General features: G+C 40.4%; 1 protein-coding gene across 4 annotated transcripts in view; it reads right to left on the reverse strand.

Moving 5' to 3' along the window:
* LOC113219864 (adenosine deaminase-like protein) overlaps positions 1-19,493 on the reverse strand; it is a 34,306-nt gene that overhangs the window by 9,312 nt on the left and 5,501 nt on the right. For 3 of the 4 annotated variants that reach the window (XM_026447929.2, XM_026447930.2, XM_026447928.2), the window contains 8 exons: positions 18,610-18,670; positions 15,014-15,101; positions 12,294-12,375; positions 9,401-9,527; positions 8,291-8,371; positions 6,074-6,212; positions 4,054-4,154; positions 1,225-3,342 (listed from right to left, as the gene is read on the reverse strand). In XM_026447929.2, coding sequence (XP_026303714.1) covers positions 3,148-3,342; positions 4,054-4,154; positions 6,074-6,212; positions 8,291-8,371; positions 9,401-9,527; positions 12,294-12,375; positions 15,014-15,101; positions 18,610-18,670 — 874 coding nt within the window. In that variant the 3' untranslated portion in view covers positions 1,225-3,147. Of the gene's footprint in view, positions 1-1,224; positions 3,343-4,053; positions 4,155-6,073; positions 6,213-8,290; positions 8,372-9,400; positions 9,528-12,293; positions 12,376-15,013; positions 15,102-18,609; positions 18,671-19,493 lie in introns of those variants that run through there. The other variant, XM_026447931.2, reaches the window with a different exon arrangement.

Below are 19,493 nucleotides of genomic sequence, written 5' to 3' on the forward strand. Positions count from 1 at the left end.
TGTTATGTTATGTTATGTTATGTTATGTTATGTTATGTTATGTTATGTTATGTTATGTTATTTGTAGTGATGGGGTCTCCCTATGTTCTCCAGTCTGTTTTGTTGTTTTTTTTGAGACGGTCTCACTCTGTTGCCCAGACTGGAGTACAGTGGTGTGATCTCAGCTAACTGCAGCCTCAAACTCCCAGGCTCAAGTGATCCTTCCCCTTCAGTCTCCTGAATAGCTGGGACTACAGGCATGAGCCACCATGCCTAATTTTTTAAAAAATGTTTTTTTTTTGCAGACAGGGTTTCCCTATGTTGCCCAGACTGGTCTTGAACTCCAGGATCCTCTTGCCTCAGCCTCCCAAAGTGCTAGGATTACAAGTGTGAGCCATGGTGCCTGGCCCACATGTTTATTTTTTTAAAAAACATTCAATATTTCACTGTTAAATTTGATGTTAGCTGTAGTTTTTCATAAATGCTCTTTATCAGCCAATCCACATAAATTCTAGAACCTCAAACAAAAAAAACTTATGCCATCCCTACCCTCAAGACTAGCATGACTTTTATAGTATGAAAAGAATTTCATAAGGCTAATAAATTAAAATCATACACTTCAATAGCTTTTGTATACATACCAAACAAAAAAAGGACTATAAAACTTTATAACCATATTTTCATTGAATATATTATCATGAACACTTTCAGTCATTAAAATCTATTCTACAACATTTTTAGTGACTGCAATAGATCCACATTTTATGAATAACCTTTGATGTTTTTACTATACAATTTCTCTATGAGTAGATTGAGGGTAGAAAATAATATAATGCTATATATAATGCCACAAAAAGCTACAAACACATATCTAAGAACTTCAAAACCACAGAACTTCCCTCTACCCTGTTCCTTAAAACAAAGTCTGAGTGGAAAAAACAAACGTTTTTCCTCTGCTCTCACACCACAATAAAGACAGAAAACTTCTCTGACCAAATGTGTGTTTTTTCCCCATCACCAAGCAAGCAATCAATTTTGCAGCAGATACCATCTAGGTGTCCTCCAATTTCCCATGCTATCCCCTAGAGATGGCATTTGATCCCACAGACTGAGGGCCCAGTCCCACAAGACTGCTGCCCACTTCCAATGCCAAGTTCAAACCCCAGGTGGTTTTCAAATCAGGGTTCCCATGACCCCTCCTTGAGTTTAATTTGCTAGTAAAGCTCACAGAACTCAGGGAAACACTTAGGTTCACTGGTTTATTATAAAGGACAGTACAAAGGATAGAGGTGAAGAAATGGATAGAGCAAGGCATGTGGGAAGGGACAGGGAGCTTCTATACCCTCTTCAGGTACAGCACCCTCTAGGGACCGCCACATGTTCAGTTACCTGGAAGTGCTCCAAAATCTGTTCTTTTGGAGTTTTATGGAGGTTTCATTATGAAGGTATGATTACCACTGGTCACTGGTGATCCACTTAACCTTCAGCCCTTCTCCCAAGAGTTTGGGGGAGGACTGAAAGTCCCAACTCTAATCATGCCTTGGTCTTTCCAGTGGGGGCTGCCAGCCAGCAGTCAACTCATTAGATACAAAAAGGCATCACTCTGGAGACATTAAGGATTTTAGAAGCAGTATGCCAGGAAACAGGGTCAAAGACCAAATAAATACTTTACGATATCACAGAAAACCTATCAGAAACCCTTAGTAATTTAAATTAGGGGTGTCATCCGCCTTAACTTCTTCTGATACCAGGGAAAAACACATTCTAAAGAGCAAAGCAATTCAAGCATAACTTGGTATCTAATACGCTCTTTTTTTTTTTTTTCTTTTTTTACCTTTCAGAACTGTCTTAGTTTGTCCCTTGTCTTCAGCTGAAATGGTCACAGTATGTGTGTTTATGTAAGCCTGCACCAGTGGTCCATCCTGTAGTGGTAGGGTTACAAGAGACCCAGTGAACTCTACTTAACACAATGTTGCCACTACTGGAGGAATCTTTTAGACCGAGCAGAAAGTGAGTACTAAGGTGGAAATACAGCTTCCACAAAGAAAATGTAATAGAAGCTGTTTTATAACTGAAAGCTGCAGTGATCTGTGATCAAGTCATTGCACTCCAGCCTGGGCAACAGAGTGAGAGCCTTTGCTGAAAAAGGAAAAAAAGAAAAAGAAAGCTGCAGCTATTTCTGTCTTTCTCACCCCTCAGCCAGTTATTCGCTCCTCTTCCAAAATTGGAGCAATGACTTCAATCTCTTTCTAGTACTGATGGGACAATCGTAAAGACGGCAAAACCAGATCTCAGCAACTAGCTTTGTCTGTCACTAGGGTCATCCCTAGGCATTCACACAAATCCCTGGTATACAATGTGATCTGGTGTCAATGGTCTTGGGACCTTGGAGAATACTTTTTTTTTTTTTTTTTTTTGAGACAGGGTCTCACTCTGTCACCCAGGCTAGAGTGCTGTGGCACCACAGTTCACTGCAACCTCAAACATCCCTGGGCTCAGGTCTCCTCCCACCTCAGCCTCCCTGGTGGCTAGGACTACAGGTGTGCACCACCATGCCTGGCTAATTTCTGCTTGTTTGTTTTTGTAGAGACAGGGTTTCTCCATGTTGCCTAGGCTGGTACTGAACTCCTGGGGTCAAGCAATCTGCCCACTCTGGCCTCCCAAAGTGCTGGGATTACAGGCATGAGCCACCACATCCAGCTGGGGAGTACTTTTAAAAACTTAAAGCAAGTGAAGGGAGTCTGATGAAGGTAAACACAATAAAATATAAAGCTTGTTAGAAGGTTTAAAGGTCTTGGCAGTAATCTAATTTCCCCACTTTCCTAACTTTATACTAGTAATTCCAAAACATTTCCTGATGAGAAACTTTGATTTCCCTGAAGTTTTATGATCACTAGTGGGGAAGGACTACTGAGTCACAATAATCACTGGTGGAATGGGGATGTAATTAGCAACAACAGTCAAATCCCACCCAGTAAGCACCTGAGAGCTTGTGAGTCAGTTGAAGACACATATTTACTGAGTACCTGCCACGTGTAAGGTGCTGGTGATAGAGCCCAAGGAACTTGGCTGCTATGCTTCAAAGGAGTGGTGGACTGTTTTACTAAGTGGGATATGGCAGGACCTTGATTGCAACACATACTCAGAAGTAGTTCACCTCATTACAGCTTAAAAATGTAACACTCTGGGCTTCAGGTGATTCCATTTCTTCCTCAGTTCAGATCTGGTGCTGTCAGAAGCAAAGATGTAGTTGATGGATTCATAAGACAGATCCCACACCTGAGACTGGGTCAAATTAAATGTTTCAGCTGCCAGCTGGTACTCTTGAGACAGGTGTGTTGCAAAAACACCCTTATCATCAGTCTGCCAATGTAAACAAGAATGTTTCAAAATGAAAAAGGAAGGATTTTTCAAAAACGACCATCTTTTTGTTTAGAGTCTATTTTCCTATTTACTACTTCTTTCAAGAGCCTAAATAAGGGCCTACAAATTTATCTGTACATAGCTGTAACTAAACAGACTTATTTATACCTTAAGAAAAGATATCAGAGCAGTGTTTCAACTCTGGCTGTATATTAAAATTATCTAAGGAGTTTTTAAAGCCTATCTATGCCCAGGACTCACCCCAGATCAAATAAAACAGAATCTCATGGGAATGGGTGTGGAGCATCAATTTGTTTGTTTTTGTTTTTAAGTCCTCTCAAGTACTTTTTGCTATAGAGCCAAACCAGAGTCACCCTGGCCCTCTGCAGTCTCTCATGTCCCAGTTCCTTTTCCTTTTTTTCTTTTGAGATGGAGTTTCACTCTTGTTGCCCAAGCTGGAGCGCAATGACATGATCTCCACTCACTGCAACCTCCTCCTCCCGGGTTCAAGTGATTCTCCTGCCTTAGTCTCCCAAGTAGCTGGGATTACAGGTGTGCGCCACTATACCCAGCCATGCCCCAGTCCCTTCTAACTCCTCTACTTGGGCATTATCCTCAGACATACAAGGCAGTCAGCTAGGTAGTGAACATCTGACTTAATGCAACTCAGGGAGCAAAAAGGAGCAAAATACTTCACACGGAACACCTTACACAGATCACAGAAGGATGGGCAATGCTGTACCAGAATCCAAAATGGTGCTGGTCATAAGATGGAACTGTCTGACTTTTGACGTTTGAGGTCAAACAGAGTTCTAGACGAAAAGGGGGAAAAAATCTCTTATTAAAAGCAAATAAGTGAACTCATTGTGTTCACCAAGTAGACGCATGAGAAATCTTTCCAAAATTTGCTAATTTAATTTATTAGTTTACAAAGTTGACCTTTCCTTATGTATGAAAATTTGTAGTTCAATTAGTGTAGTTGTATAGTTGTATAGGAAATATGTGCTGCAACTTATGGCAACAGTGGTACCAGGTAAGGAATTAATATCCCTTTCACAGCCATGCACTTCTCTTTCTTTGACCAAAACAGAGAAGAAAGAGGAATGTCATGATGAAAAAAGCAGAGAATTATCAATGATAGGAGCAGAAGGGTTTTTTGAAAAGCTACTGCAATCCCTCCTGGTCTAACAGTGGAAGCCAAAACAAAGGTAAGAAAACTGTTGCACTGCGTGTGAGAGCATTATGAAGAGCTAAGAATGAGCAGAGACTTTGCCATGGCTTCTAAGAACCCCTAAACACTTTCACCCAGACAATCATCCATTCACCTCCTTCTGCTTCTAGGTAAGTTAAGTCCATCTTAAGAATGACTCCTACTATTGACCAGGTGCGGTGGCTCACGCCTGTAATCCCAGCAATTTGGGAGGCCAAGGTGGGTGGATCACAAGGTCAGGGGATCAAGACCATCCTGGCTAACACAGTGAAATCCCATCTCTACTAAAAAAAATCACAAAAAACAAAATGAGCGAGGTGTGGTGGCGGGTGCCTGTAAGTCCTAGCTACCAGGGAGGCTGAGGCAGGAGAATGGCATGAACCCAGGAGGCAGAGCTTGCAGTGAGCCAAGATCGTGCCACTGCACTCCAGCTTGGGCAACAGAGCGAGACTCCATCTCTAAAAAAAAAAAAAAAAAAAGAGAATGACTCCTACTACTAACAAATTCCTTCCTGGAAATATTACCAGGTTACCCAGCCAGAGTAAATACCTGACTGACTTGATTGATGGCATCTGCTCATTTGAGTAAGGCAGCCTCAACACAGGCTCCCTCAGTTTAAGGGATGAGAAACTCAAACTGCCCCCTCACTCTGTCGGGAGCAGAGCTGGGCCACCACACCAAGCAAGATCACTATGCCAGTGGTTCCCATTCTCTCCACTTTGGTGGATATTTAAAATTTTCCTTAGTTAAAAAAAAGCCAATTTCACCCATTATGAATTGCTGAAAACTCTATAGTTAAAACATACTCACACAAGCATTTTTATAAATTGGTAAATTTAGCAAATTGATCATTCTGTAAAATGGTTTGCGGCCAACCACTTCTTCCTTCTTTAGAAAGGCCTTTCCTAACCATCCAATCGAAAGTGGTTATACAATCACTATATCAGCCTGTTTAATTTTCTTCATAGAACACTGATACTTTCTTGTATATTTGTTTACCGTCTTCCCTCTGCTAGAATATGAGTTTCTTGGGAAAGAAATCTTGCCTGTTTTGTGTACTGCTCTATTGACAGCAATGACAACAAAGTAGGCACTTCATAAACACAGACAATCAAGCGTGTAATGATCAACAGACATGTGAAAATATACTTGGGATTTTCCATGTTTAAGTTTTAAATAATGTTACATATTTTCATAACACATGTCAATTTTGTTAAAGTCATTTCAAAATTCTAGATGACCCTTTATTCCTTTAAAAAATTCTTATTGAGTTCCAAGCATTGGAGAATGTAGCAATGAATAAGACAAGCGGGACCCTGCTCTCATAGAGCTTATATTCTGATGGAAGCTAAAGCTTTCTGTTACTTAAATAAGGCTCAGAAAGCACACACTCCATGCATCTTTTAATAGCGAGATGACATTCGTACTTTTAGAACAGTACTTCTCTACAATCCTCAGAAAACCTGGGGATTGGGGGAGGGACAGAGAGTCATCTGGAAGACCTGAAACTCCAAGCATTACCCAGTGGTATCCGATGTTGCCTCACAAAGTCCACCAGATCCAGGGATCCTCTCTCACCGGAGTTGAGAAATGTTCCATGCCCGATTCTATCAGGAAGCAGATCCAGGAGTATTTGTGTTTCTTTTTTTTGGTTTGGAATCTAAAGAAAGGGGAGGAAAGGGGATCAATGGCGTCTTTCAGTGGTTCTTAAAGAGTACTTTTTTTTCTATAGCTAGGTACTCTGCCCCTCTGAGTAGTACTTCATGCAGACCTTTTGGAAACCTGAACTACTACTGCCTTCCTAGCTCTCTTTGACTTTTATCTTCTCATTCTTTCCTCAATATTCTTCTAGATTCATTTCAATGATAATAATAAACACTTATTAAGAACCTACTTTGTGCTTTTTCACAGAAATTATTTAAGAATATTAAGATGAAGAAATTAAAGCTGAGAAAAATTAAGTAATTTTCGAAAAATAAAACTTCACAACTATACGTATATGTGTGTTCTGTAATATACATGTGTTCATATATATTATAAAAAGTTCTCAAAAAATATAAACATAAAACTGTTAACAGTATTAACTCTAGGGAGCAAAACAAATAGAAATTGGGCTTTTAATTTTTAATACTTTCCTTCTTGACACTTGGATTTTTTTCAGGTACACATAACTCTTACAGTTAAAAATGTAAAGCATTTTTTAAAAAAGGTTGTCCAAGGTCACAGAGCTAGTGAATGGCAGAAATAAGGGTGAAACCTAACTCAGTCTGACTCCAGGGCCCAGTTACTTCCCTCACATAGTGTGCTCATCATGTTTGATTCTGACAAGGCTGGCTATGTACATACCACAATCACCATGAAAAAGTCTGGCTGTGCTCTTTATCTCCTGGATTGCCCAAAACACAAATTCTTAGAACATATAGTTTTTTTTTTTTGAGACGGAGTCTCGCTCTGTCGCCCAGCCTGGAGTGCAGTGGCACGATCTTGGTTCACTGCAAGCTCCGCCTCCCGGGTTTACGCCATTCTCCTGCCTCAGCCTCCCGGTAGCTGGGACTACAGGCGCCCGCCACCGCGCCCGGCTAGTTTTTTGTATTTTTTTAGTAGAGACGGGGTTTCACCATGTTAGCCAGGATGGTCTCGATCTCCTGACCTCGTGATCCGTCCGTCTCGGCCTCCCAAAGTGCTGGGATTACAGGCTTCAGCCACCGCGCCCGGCCAAACATTTTTAAATGAAAGGTTTTCTGTCCAATGGACTGGATGATAAAAGCAACAGACACGAAGGTAAAGAACAAGTTCTGATGTTGCACACAAGGCCAGAGATAACTGGTCACTGTCACACGTGCTATTCCCTTATAATGATCAATGGTTTCTATCACACATCAGGTAGGTCAGCCGTAGAATGTCCTGTGGATGAAAGGTCTTTCGAATTAGAGTACGGAAACATGGATTCTAGATTTTAAGTCCTGCCACTAGATTACTGACATTCTACTTATAGACATGAAAGATACAAGTACTGGCAAGGGGTTCTGATTTTTTTCCTTAATCTTTAAATCATGATGCTACTTAAACTTTATACATCACCCCTTTAATACAATAACTCTGTGAGGTAAGTAGACTAAGTATTATTTTCTGCATTTAGGAAATAAATAGATAGAAGTATTGAGGTAAAAAGTAAACCCATCTATAAAATGGGGAAAATTGCAGCAGAGTCCCTCACAAGGGGTTTGCCTCACAAGGATGTGCTTACAAAAGTGACTACTTCCCAGCAATTATCAGTCACCACGTTCATGCTACCAGTGAGCTTGGGGTTGATGAGGGAACTGGACCTCTTTGCTGGGCTTTGTAAAATGACGAGCTGCTTCCTTTATTGCCATTGGATGTGATAAAAATCAGGTCCCTTCTACTATGAGGACAGGTGAGATAAATTGGTGCTTTTCTTAGCGTCAGCTTGCCAATGACAAGACAGATGTTGGAAATGCATGCATTTTTTCTAGCAAGATGTCATTAAGCTGCTTTTAATGACACAGCTGGCATTTGAGTCAACAGCCACTCCCAGGAACCACAAAAGGATAAAAACAGTAACACTAGAGACTAAAGCAAGTCATGTATTTAAAAATATTTCTACTTTCCCTTTTTAAAAATGTTTCTCCAATCTAGGTTTATTCCTAGTCACTTACAAATGACCCCATTATTTTCTACTACAATCTGTCCCTTTTAGCCTAAGACAATATTCTTTACCTCTGAAAGATGCAATGCCAACTTCAGACCTGCTTTCTTAGCTTCTAAAAGAGGTTCCATGAAGTCTTTTGCTTGTCCTACCTTAAAGATAAAAGTTAAAATGAGGATGCATGAGAATTCTGGGAAAACCAAGGAACTGAGTACTCCATTCCAATAAACAACATAATGGCAGAAAAAATTATGGTAGATTAATTCATTTGCACATCTTGTTTATAAAGCCCCTACAATGTGCTAGCCACTTTGCTGAACACAAAGCTGGCAAAGGCTCAGTCCCTGACCTCGAGAATCTTGTCTAGTATCAGTAAACTGAGATCAGTCAGCTAAGCTGGATATAGTAGTCACCAAATTTTATGCCTGGAAGGACACCTAGATATCCAGAGCTAAGGGGAACTCACTCACTTGACTCAGGAACTCTCATGATTACTCAAAACACTTCTGTTAAACAGGTGGATAAAAAGAAGGGCAGAATACTCCAGGTTTGGACAAAGCCATAAGAATCAGTTTCATGGGACTCTCTTATTCAGCTGTTTTCAACCAGGAGCAATTCTGCCCCCCAGGGGCTATTTGGCAATGTCTGGAGACATTTTTGGTTGTCACATCTGGGAGAGTGCTACTGGCATCTAGTGGGTAGAGGCCAAGGATGCTGCTAAACATCCTACAATGCATGGGGCAGCCCCACAACAAATTATCCAGCCCCAAATATCAAGATTTCTGCTTGAATCTGACATTCAAGAAGCTCAGGTCAACATTTCTCAACTATCTATGAAATAGTTAAGCCCCAATATCCATCCATTGTATGTAATGAATTACATTATAGTGCATATAGTCTGGTACTAGCTGTGCACCATCTTTAGAAGAATGGAGAAAACAGTCATATAGTCAGGCAACTGATTTTTTTCTTTTTTAGTGTACTTAATTGTTTCACAGAACCTTGGATGAGAGCTGCTCTAGGCATTCTGGTCATCCAGGGCAGAACAGGCCTTCATCCACAGAATGGAGTGTCTGCTGGATGCTCTGGAGAATGCAACACAAGATGCCCGAAGCTAGTCCTTATCCCACTAACTGATTCTACCTTTTAGAATTAAAATATATGTAGGAAAAATAACTTACAGTCGGGTCTCCACTGAGGTCAAGGCCAAGAACTGTACCCTCAGTAGAAAGGAAGAACTCCTCGGCAAGTTTTACAGTCTCCTTGGCTACTAAAGGGCCACCTCTTCTGTCAACTGCTATCAAATACCTTTAACATAAGGAAGACAGAGTTGAAAACTAATATGACACAGATGAAAAAGACAATTCTGAGTACAGCCAGACAGAGATGGCAGTCTCTGTAATACATCTCACTAAGAAAAGTATAGCCTGACTGAATCTAGACAACCTGACATTTTACTTTGCCATACGGACTGAGACATGAATTCCTAAATAGCATCAAGCATCTAGTCAGTGTTCAGATCCACAGCTGTCTTTTGAGGTTTTTTTGTTCCTGTATTTGTTTCTTCAGTTTGTTTGATTCAGGATCCAAACAAGGTCCACACTTTGTGTAAGTCAATGTGTCTTCTAAGGCTGTCTTAATCTATAACCATTCCTTCCTCTCCTCCCACCTCCCACCCTGCTTTTCTTGTAACTTCTTTGTTGAAGAAACCAAGTTGTTTGTCCTACAAAGTTTTCCATGGTCTGGATTTTGTTGATTATATCCCTGTGTTGTTAACATGTTGTCCTATTTCTTGTATTTCCTATCTAGTCTAGAGGCAGATCAGGTTCCATTTTTTGGTAAGAGTAAACTGGTGGTGGTGTGCTCTTAGGAGGCTGAGATCCACTATTTCATGAGGGGTTACAAAATTAGAAATATTCTCATTCAAAAATGTATCAAATATCTGATAAAAGTTCATTCTTCAAATATTAGCTGGAATTCTATAGGACTTGAATACCCAGAGAATCTCTTAATCCTTTTTTTTTTTTTTTTTTTTTTTTTGAGACGGAGTCTTGCTCTGTGCCCAGGCCGGAGTGCAGTGGCTTGATATTGGCTCACTGCAACCTCTGCCTCCCGGGTTCAAGTGATTCACCTGCCTCAGCCTCCTAAGTAGCTGGGACTACAGGTGTCTGCCACCACACCTGGCTTTTTTGTATTTTTAGTAGAGATGAGGTTTCACCATGTTGGCCAGGATGGTCTTGATCTCTTTGACCTCGTGATCCACCACCTCGGCCTCCCAAAGTGCTGGGATTATAGGCGTGACCCACCGCACCCAGCCAATATTTCTTTTTTTCTTTTTTTTTGAGACAGAGTTTCGTTCTTCTCACCCAGGCTGGAATGAAATGGCATGATCTTAGCTCACTGCAACCTCCACCTCCCGGGTTCAAGCAATTCTGCCTCAGCCTCCTGAGTAGCTGGGATTACAGGTGCCTGCCACCACACCTGGCTGATTTTTGTATTTTTAGTAGAGATGGGGTTTCACCATGTTGCCCAGGCTGGTCTTGAACTCCTGACCTCAGGTGATCTGCCCGTGCTGGCTTCCCAAAGTTCTGGGATTACAGGCATGAGTCACCATGCTTGGCCTGTTAATATTTCTTGAACACCCAGAGAACCCCTATAATTTTTCTAAAGCAGTTATTAGCTTACTATTTATTCACAAATTCGTTCAGCATTTGTTCATTTATTTATTTACAAAATTCAGATCAACAATATATAAAATGTTGTATCTTTTTTTTCACTTAGCAACTTCCCATGCCATTAAAATAATGTTAGAAAATAGTATGCATCATGTGAACATACTATAATGTAATTATCCTCTGAATGCTGGACATTTTAGGCTATTTTCTAATTTTTGTTATAACATTATAATAAGGAATCTTATGCATAAATCAATCTATTTCCTAGGATGCATTTCTGGCACAGAATTGCTGGGTCAGAGGGAAAAACTTTTTTATAAATTTTGACATACATTGCTCTTTAGAGAGGCTTTTTCCTCACCTTACCTGTGTACTAGTGCAGGATTTAAAGAGGTTTTATTAATTACATATGCTTACCAGCAGTGTGTAACTTTACAAATACTTGCTATTACTTTTTTTTAGCCTATGGAAATAGCATTGTAATATATGATTAATGAGATAAGTAGTTTTCTATGTATTTCTATACATTTACCAGCTCTTTGTATGTCTTCTTCTCTGCATTCTATTCTTGTCTTCTGCTTGGTTTTTTATTGGGGTTATTAGTTTAGTTAAAGTTAATTTTTAGAGTCTTATAGCCTGAAACTATACAGCTAGCTTTTTTCTTTCTTCATTTAGGACTTTGTTGAGCCCATACTATGTACCTACTTTATGGTAAGTACTAAAGATGTAGTGGTGAATCATAAAACAAGGTCCTTGGCTTCACTACACTTACACTCTAGCGGGTGGGCATACATACAAACTAACACAAGATAATTCCTTATCTTGTTACAAATAATGCCATAAAGGAAATAGATGGGTGACTAGAGGATTAGTGGGGCACTTTAGACAGAGTGGTAAAGGAAGGCCCCTCTGAAGAAGTAACAGCCAAATTGAGATCTGAATAATGAGAATAAGCCAGCCAGCTGGGCAGGAATCTCGTAGAAACGTGTTCTGGGGAATACTAAACAAAGGTGCTGAAGGGGGACAGTTTTCTTGTTTATTTTAGGAAGAGACAGTACACCCACGGTAAGGGAGGAGAAGTGGTCTAGATGAGCTGCTGAAGTAACAGAGGCAGCCAGATCATGTGGGACCTTGTAGGCCACAGTAAGAAGTTCATTTTAGCTTAATGGCAAAGGAACATCATACTTTGCTCATGTAAAAATACTCAGAATTATATTGCCTTATGAATAAATTCAGAATTGTGTTCTCACTTTAAACAACAGGATTCTTGATTTTATTTTTCTATTGTATAAATCAATGAGTGATTAATTCTAAAAAATCCATTACGCCCACGATCAAAACAGTAAAAATTAACATTCTGGTTTTGTAAATGTTAACTACTAAGGTACAACCTTCTTACCTAACATCAATGTCTAAGTTTTCTTGTTTGGATTGTTTTATACCTTCAAGTATAGATTCCACATAAGTCTTTTTAGTCATTCCTGGAAAGGACACATAGAAAATACATGTAAAGAGATCATCAACTATTTCATCCTTCACCTTCAGCAATCCTATATGAACAAGTACATTTTCACTTTATGCTATGACAAGGGCATGGTTAAAGATGAGTGAAAACATGGCCCTTATGGGTACATTTGAGTAAATGCAAATTATACTTTAATAAAATTGGGGGAAAAGGAAGTGTTACAGAAATGAAATGAAAAAAATAAAGACTTTTTTTTTTGTTTGTTTGAGACAGGGTCTGGCTGTCACCCAGGCTGGAGTGCAGTGGTATAATCTTGGCTCACTGCAACCTTTGTCTCTCAAGCTCAAGCCATCCTGCGACCTCAGACTTCTGAGTAGCTGAGACTACAGACGTGTACCACCACGTCTAGCTAGTTTTTGGATTTTTAGTAGAGACAGGGTTTTGCCACGTTGCCCAAGCTGGTCTCAAACTCCTGGGCTGAAAGTGATACGCCCACCTTGGCCTCCCAAAGTGCTGGGATTACAGGCATGAGCCACCACACCCGTCCTGCTTTTTTTTTTTTTTAAAGGGACATTTTCTCTCCTGGTCCAGAAAAAAAGTCCTAACTTGGATTCCTTTCCCCTCAATCCTGCTCGGGCTTAGTGTTTTTCATCCAGGGAAGCAGGCATGTTCTTCCAAGTATGACTGCTCTGCTCTCTGGGGCGATCTGCAAGAGCACTCTCCGGAGCAACCTCCTGTCAAATACCTTTTTTTCTTTTTCTTTAGGCTACACTGGGAAAAATAAAATACCCTTTCACCCAGATTATAAAATGCTTATGTTTGGTGGAAAGTCTCTGGTAAAATACATAAAGTTATAAATAAAAATAAAAATAGGGTGTGGTAGCATGCCTGTAATCCCATCAACTTGGGAGGCCGATCACTTGAAGTCAGGAGTTTGAGACCACCCTGGCCAACATGGTGAAATCCTGTCTCTACTGAAAATATGAAAATGAGCCAGGTATGAAAATGAAATCCTGTCTCTACTGAAAATATGAAAATGGCAGGTGCCTATAATCCCAGCTACTCGGGAGGCTGATGCAGGAGAATCACTTGAACCTGGGAGGCGGAGGCTGCAGTGAGCCAAGATCCACCACTGCACTCCAGTCTGGGTGAGGGAGCAAGACTATCTCAAAATAAATAAATAAATAAAAATAACCCCACCACCGAGAGGTAACCACTGTTTTTTAAATATACATATATACATTTATTTCTATGTATTATTTCAAGAGACCTTTTTTAAGGTCTCTCTGTTGCTCAGGCTGCAGGGCAGTGGCATGATCACGGTTCACTGCAGCCCTTGGAGCCCACAGAAGTAGGGTCTCACGACATTGCTCAGGCTGGTCTCGAACTTCTGGCGTCAAGTGATCCTCCTGCCTCAGCCTCCCAAAGCGCTGGAATTACAGGCATGAGCCATTGCACTCTGCCCATATACACATTTTTAAATAGAGGAGATACTACTGGTATATATGTACCCAGTTCAGTCATTTAACATGATTCTGAGTATTTCCCCATGTCATTAAAGTGTCTTCACCAGTATTTTTAATAGTTGTCTAATATTCCATTAGCCTTTATTTAACCATTCCTCTACTGTTGCATATTTAGGTTAATATCCTTCTTTTGGAACTCCATTGAAAGAGCCCGACAGTTAGCTCTTCTCTCCTTCCCTTTCACTACTCTCACCAGTACAACGTGGAACTGATTCTACAGTTCAAAAATGCAAGATGAGAGCCTTCTCCTTATCTTATGTAAACACTTTTACTTTACAATAATAGTTTCAAAAATTTTACCCCCAAATGATTACTAAGCTACACATATCAGGAAACAAGATGACCTAGGTCTCTTTGGGTCATAAACAAGGCGCTAAGAGGGCCCCAATGTCTCCTGATGCTGATTATACAAGGAGGATCTCAGGAAATTCCTCCAGACCATAGCCAGATCTCATCTCTATCCAAAGAGGTTTTACCACATCACAGCTTGCTCCTGGCCTAAGAAACTATTCCCTGAGAAGTGAATGAATAATTTTAGTAACTACCACAAAAGATGATTCTGCATCCACTCAACAGCATTGTCTCATAAGTGCCTGTGATGCAGGGAGCAAGAATCAGCCTCTGCTTGTGCCAATGCAAACATAAGGAGCAGGTATCCTTTTCTCAGAGTGAAAACAACTGAACAAGGAAGAACAAAAGAAACTTGCAGGCCTTTGTTTCCTTCCTTAAACAGATAATGCCTGACTGGAATTTTACTACTTTTTACTTAAGAACAACTCACTCATTAATAATGTACATCAGGATGGGTGCAGTGGCTCACACCTGCAATCCCAGCACTTATAGAGGCTGAGGTGATCGTTGGGCCCAGGAGTTTGTGGTTACAATGAGCTATGTTTGCATCACTGCACTCCAGCCTGCGCAAGACAGCAAGACCCCGTCTCTAAAACAAACAAAATGAACATCATTAACGTACGTCAGAGAGAGGACTTGGACTGTTGACTAAAGGTTCAATGAAATACAGAACAACACAATAGTGTAAAAGTGCTTCATATTCCCACTCACAAGCATGTGAGTGATCAAAGCACATAGGAAAAGGAAAGTACATTTGCTGAGAAGTATAAATTCTACCAGTAGCATTTTCTCTTCTGGGTGTGCTCCTTAGTTCCAGGTACTTGACACCATCATCTGCAAATTCTTTTATGACATCTTTTGTGACCTGATAATAAAGATAATGTACACAATATTGATAATGTTTGTGTAAGGGTCCCAATGAATGTGCCAAGTGCTACAGCTTTATTTTATTCATTAAATTTGATTTGCAAGAAATGTTGGAAGTTTCTCACATGGTAGAGATTATCCACTTTGTCACATCCCTGATGGAGACTATGCAGGGCTGCAGTATTTACAATCACTCCCACCACCCCTCATTCTCATGTTCAATCCCAATCTGTACATCAGCTGCACTTTTTGTTTCTTTCCCCCTTTTAAACATTTATTTCCTAGTATTTATAATAGCAGAATGATAAAATAGAGAAATGATGCAAAACTAAAACCAGTTGGACCATCTATATGTGTAGACTGCTAGGAAATGCACATACGGAAATAAACAGCTAAAATGATTAGGTATTACTGATGTGCTATTTGAAGTTATGGCTTAAGGTTTTTATTCAAGTTATTTAGGAATAAGTTACATTTTTCAATAAATTCTGGAAGTGTTAAGTTTTCTCAAGAAGTACTTAGGGCAAAGAAAGCAGGTGATAAATATGAGTAAAACTGTATCCAATTTAGTGCAAATCTCATAATCCAAAAGTTCCTGAAGTCATGTTTTTCCTTTCTGCCTTCAATCCTAAAAAATCTATAAGAAAAAAAGGCTAGGTTGGTGAAGCTGTGACAAGCTGCCCTAATTAGTCCTTACAGTTGGTATCCTAATCTTAATCTGCTTTGACTACACGCACACAGGCATGCGAGTGCAGCATCTTGGCAAAGCAACGGGGGCTGGCTGTTTGTACAGACAGTGCCTAACAGTATGGCACTACGTTGGTGAATTGATAGCAATCCAAGTTGTAGGCCTCTTCTTTTTTCTTTTTCCACTAAAAACAAAAACGAACTTATTATAATGTAAGCGAAATAGGTATCTCAGTTTCATCAAGAGGTCTAAAGATCCAGATTCTGAGAATACAGCCAAAGATAATACATCAGCATTCTAAATCCATGGAACTCCTGGACCAAGCAAGATACTACTGCTCTTCCACCAACAAGCATGATACTGCAACCTCCATGCCATCATTCATGGCATTGGCCCCATGGCACTGCTACTCTAGGAACTCCCTGTTGCTGTCATTAACACTACGAAATTGTGACCTCACCTTTGTATTAATAGGTTGAGGAACCTGGATCTTGTCATTGCCCCAGAACAGAATAGACCCACACTCACCTACCCCAGCTCACATGAGACTAAAAGAAAACCTGTTTGATAATGAGGAATAGGGTAGAAGTGAGGGTTTGAAATAGTAGTCCTTTAAAATGACTACTATCCAAGGCTCCCTCTTTCTGAGTGGCTAGGTACCTGTAAAACCAAATGAACAACGAAAAACTAACAAGTATGGAGCAAGAGCAAAGGGAGGAAGATTTATCTAGGCCACAGTGAAGCCTACAGAACCATCCCTAACCTACATCCAAGAACATTTCCCTGGGGTCCACATCTGTGTTTGCCAGATTTAGCCCTTTCTGTGATGTGTGGCAGGTAGTGCAGTAGGTACTGAGGACACCTCTTTGGGCTTTCCTCTCCTATGCGCTGGACTGAGAGTATCTATTCAAATTCTTTTTCCAGGCAAAGTGCATCACAATTAGTTAAGTTCCTACTTACTCAAACCTAAGACTGTATAAGCTTAAATGGGAAAGAGCACGAGCTCTGCGACCAGATAGTGTGCCACTTACTCTGTGTGTGTGATCTTAAGCAAGTTACACTTAACCTCTTTAAGCCTATTTTTTTTTTTTTTTTTGAGACGGAGTCTTGCTCTTTCGCCCGGGCTGGAGTGCAGTGGCCGGATCTCAGTTCCCTGCAAGCTCTGTCTCCCGGGTTTTACGCCATTCTCCTGCCTCAGCCTCAGGAGTAGCTGGGACTACAGGCGCCCGCCACCTCGCCCGGCTAGTTTTTTGTATTTTTAGTAGAGACGGGGTTTCACCGTGTTAGCCAGGATGGTCTCGATCTCCTGACTTCGTGATCCGCCCGTCTCGGCCTCCCAAAGTGCTGGGATTACATAAGCCTATTTTTTCATCTACAAAAAGGGAACAATAAAAATACCTACTTCTGAAAGTAGTCCTAAGAATAATGTCTGGTACATGTAATAACAAGTATCATTTTTTCAGCCACACTCCAATCCTCTCTTTGAGATTATACCCAGGTCACCTTGACTGGAGTTTTCAGTGATCTCCCTCACACTCAGTTCTACATTTACAATCAATCTCTTAGTTTACTCTCATAGACGTTTCATTTATTATATAGGGCACCCCACTGTCACCCTCTGAACCACCTAATAGCACTAGGTCAAATGCACAGAATCTTATTTCTCACCTAATTTAATAAAGATTTTCAACTTTCATTGTGAAATGAATGTAGCAATGAGCATGCCATTATTATACCCATAGAGTATTAAACTGTCAAAATTTAAATTGCATCATTTTGCTCTATAACACTCATCAACAAAGTGAGATCAGAGCCCCTGTGGTGGACGTTCTTAGCAATGTTCAATGGTATCTTTTGAGACGCTGCTTAGAGAATGCCCTTTTGGTTCCCTATAAATCCTTACGTGTGTCTCTAGCACAGAGCTTACTATACTATGTTGCAATATCTGCTTACCGGTCTGTCTCCCCAACCTAATTATAAATTCCTCAGGGGCAGAAACTGTGTCAATCTCTCTAAGACTTTACCACAGTGCCTGGAACACTGTGGACACTCAGTCAACTTTTGTTGAATGAAACTAAAAGGTGATTAATTTACTTACCACTTATCATGAAGATCAGTCTTTACTAAAGAGGAAAATTTTTGCTTGATCAGTCAAAAGCTACCTCTCCAGAAACACAGGTTACACTTTCTTTGCATTTTTTTTCTACTGGTTAGCATCACTGACACAATTTTGCTTCTCTCCATTTAGAAAGAGAATATTTTAAAATGCCATCCTAGTCAGATCAACGATACAGAAGACAATCTTCCATGTCAGACTCTAGTATAATGGAGCTTCAGATAAGAGAACACAGTGGTATCCTTTGTGCCCTCAGAGGGAAGGCACAATTTCCCTAGGGATTAATCACTTAATCTCTAAGCTCTTTGTGAACTTCTTCTTTCTCTGTAATGTCCACCCATGAAGTAAGTCTCCTACGTAACACAGACAATGCCTTATTAAGGATATCTCCATCTGTGGTCTAGTATTTCATATATGTATGTTATATATGAAAAACAGGACCAAATTTTCTCTTCCATATTGTCCTCTATCCTATAGAAGATGCTCTTCCTGGTTCTTTCCTCATATCTTTTATAAGAAACACAGTCTTTCTGTGCTAGCTCTTAGGCAAATGTCTTACATCAGTTTTGAAAAGAGTTGCCTTAATAGAGAAGACATTTTTCATCACTCTTAATGAGAGCAAAAATGAAAGGTCATGTGCAGTCATGGAAGGAAATTACTTCATAATTTTTAAACCATTCTAAAAATTCGTTCATGTCTTACCATTAGAATATCTTCAGGGCTACTAGTAAGTTGATGAATAGTTTGAAACATCTGGAAACATCTGCAACGTGAATGAAAAGTTTTAACATATTCTAATCATCAAAGAAACTCACTGACTGAATGAATTAAATTTTAGGCTAATAGTAAATATATATTATATTTACAAACGACAACAGAATAGATGTTTCAAAAATTACATTGGTCTGGAAAGATAATCAAATGACTGAAAATAAAACACTACTGATATTTTTAAGTGGGAAATAATAGTACCCCTTCTCCAACCCACCCCTGACACGGGGAAATTCAATATGCCTATATTTTCTTTTTTTTTTTTTTTTTTTTTGAGGCGGAGTCTTGCTCTGTCGCCGGACTGGAGTGCAGTGGCTGGATCTCAGCTCACTGCAAGCTCCGCCTCCCGGGTTTACGCCATTCTCCTGCCTCAGCCTCCCGAGTAGCTGGGACTACAGGCGCCCGCCACCTCACCCAGCTAGTTTTTTTGTATTTTTAGTAGAGACGGGGTTTCACCGTGTTAGCCAGGATGGTCTCGATCTCCTGACCTCGTGATCCGCCCGTCTCGGCCTCCCAAAGTGCTGGGATTACAGGCTTGAGCCACCGTGCCCGGCCAGATGCCTATATTTTCAAATCTAAAGACTACCCCAGGCTGGGTATGATGGCTCATGCCTGTAATCCCAGAACTTTAGGAGGCCAAGGCAAGTGGACAGCTTGAGCCCAGGAATCTGAGACCAGCCTGGGCAACACAGGGAGACCCCCATCTCTAAAAAAATTCAAAAAACATTAGCCAGTCATGGTGGCATGCACCTGTGGTCCCAGCTACTTGGGATGCCAAGGTGGGAGGACTGCTAGAGCCCCAGAGGTCGAGGCTG

The sequence above is a fragment of the Piliocolobus tephrosceles genome, unplaced genomic scaffold, assembly GCF_002776525.5.
Source record: "Piliocolobus tephrosceles isolate RC106 unplaced genomic scaffold, ASM277652v3 unscaffolded_110, whole genome shotgun sequence".
In the NCBI taxonomy this organism is placed as follows: Eukaryota; Metazoa; Chordata; class Mammalia; order Primates; family Cercopithecidae; genus Piliocolobus; species Piliocolobus tephrosceles.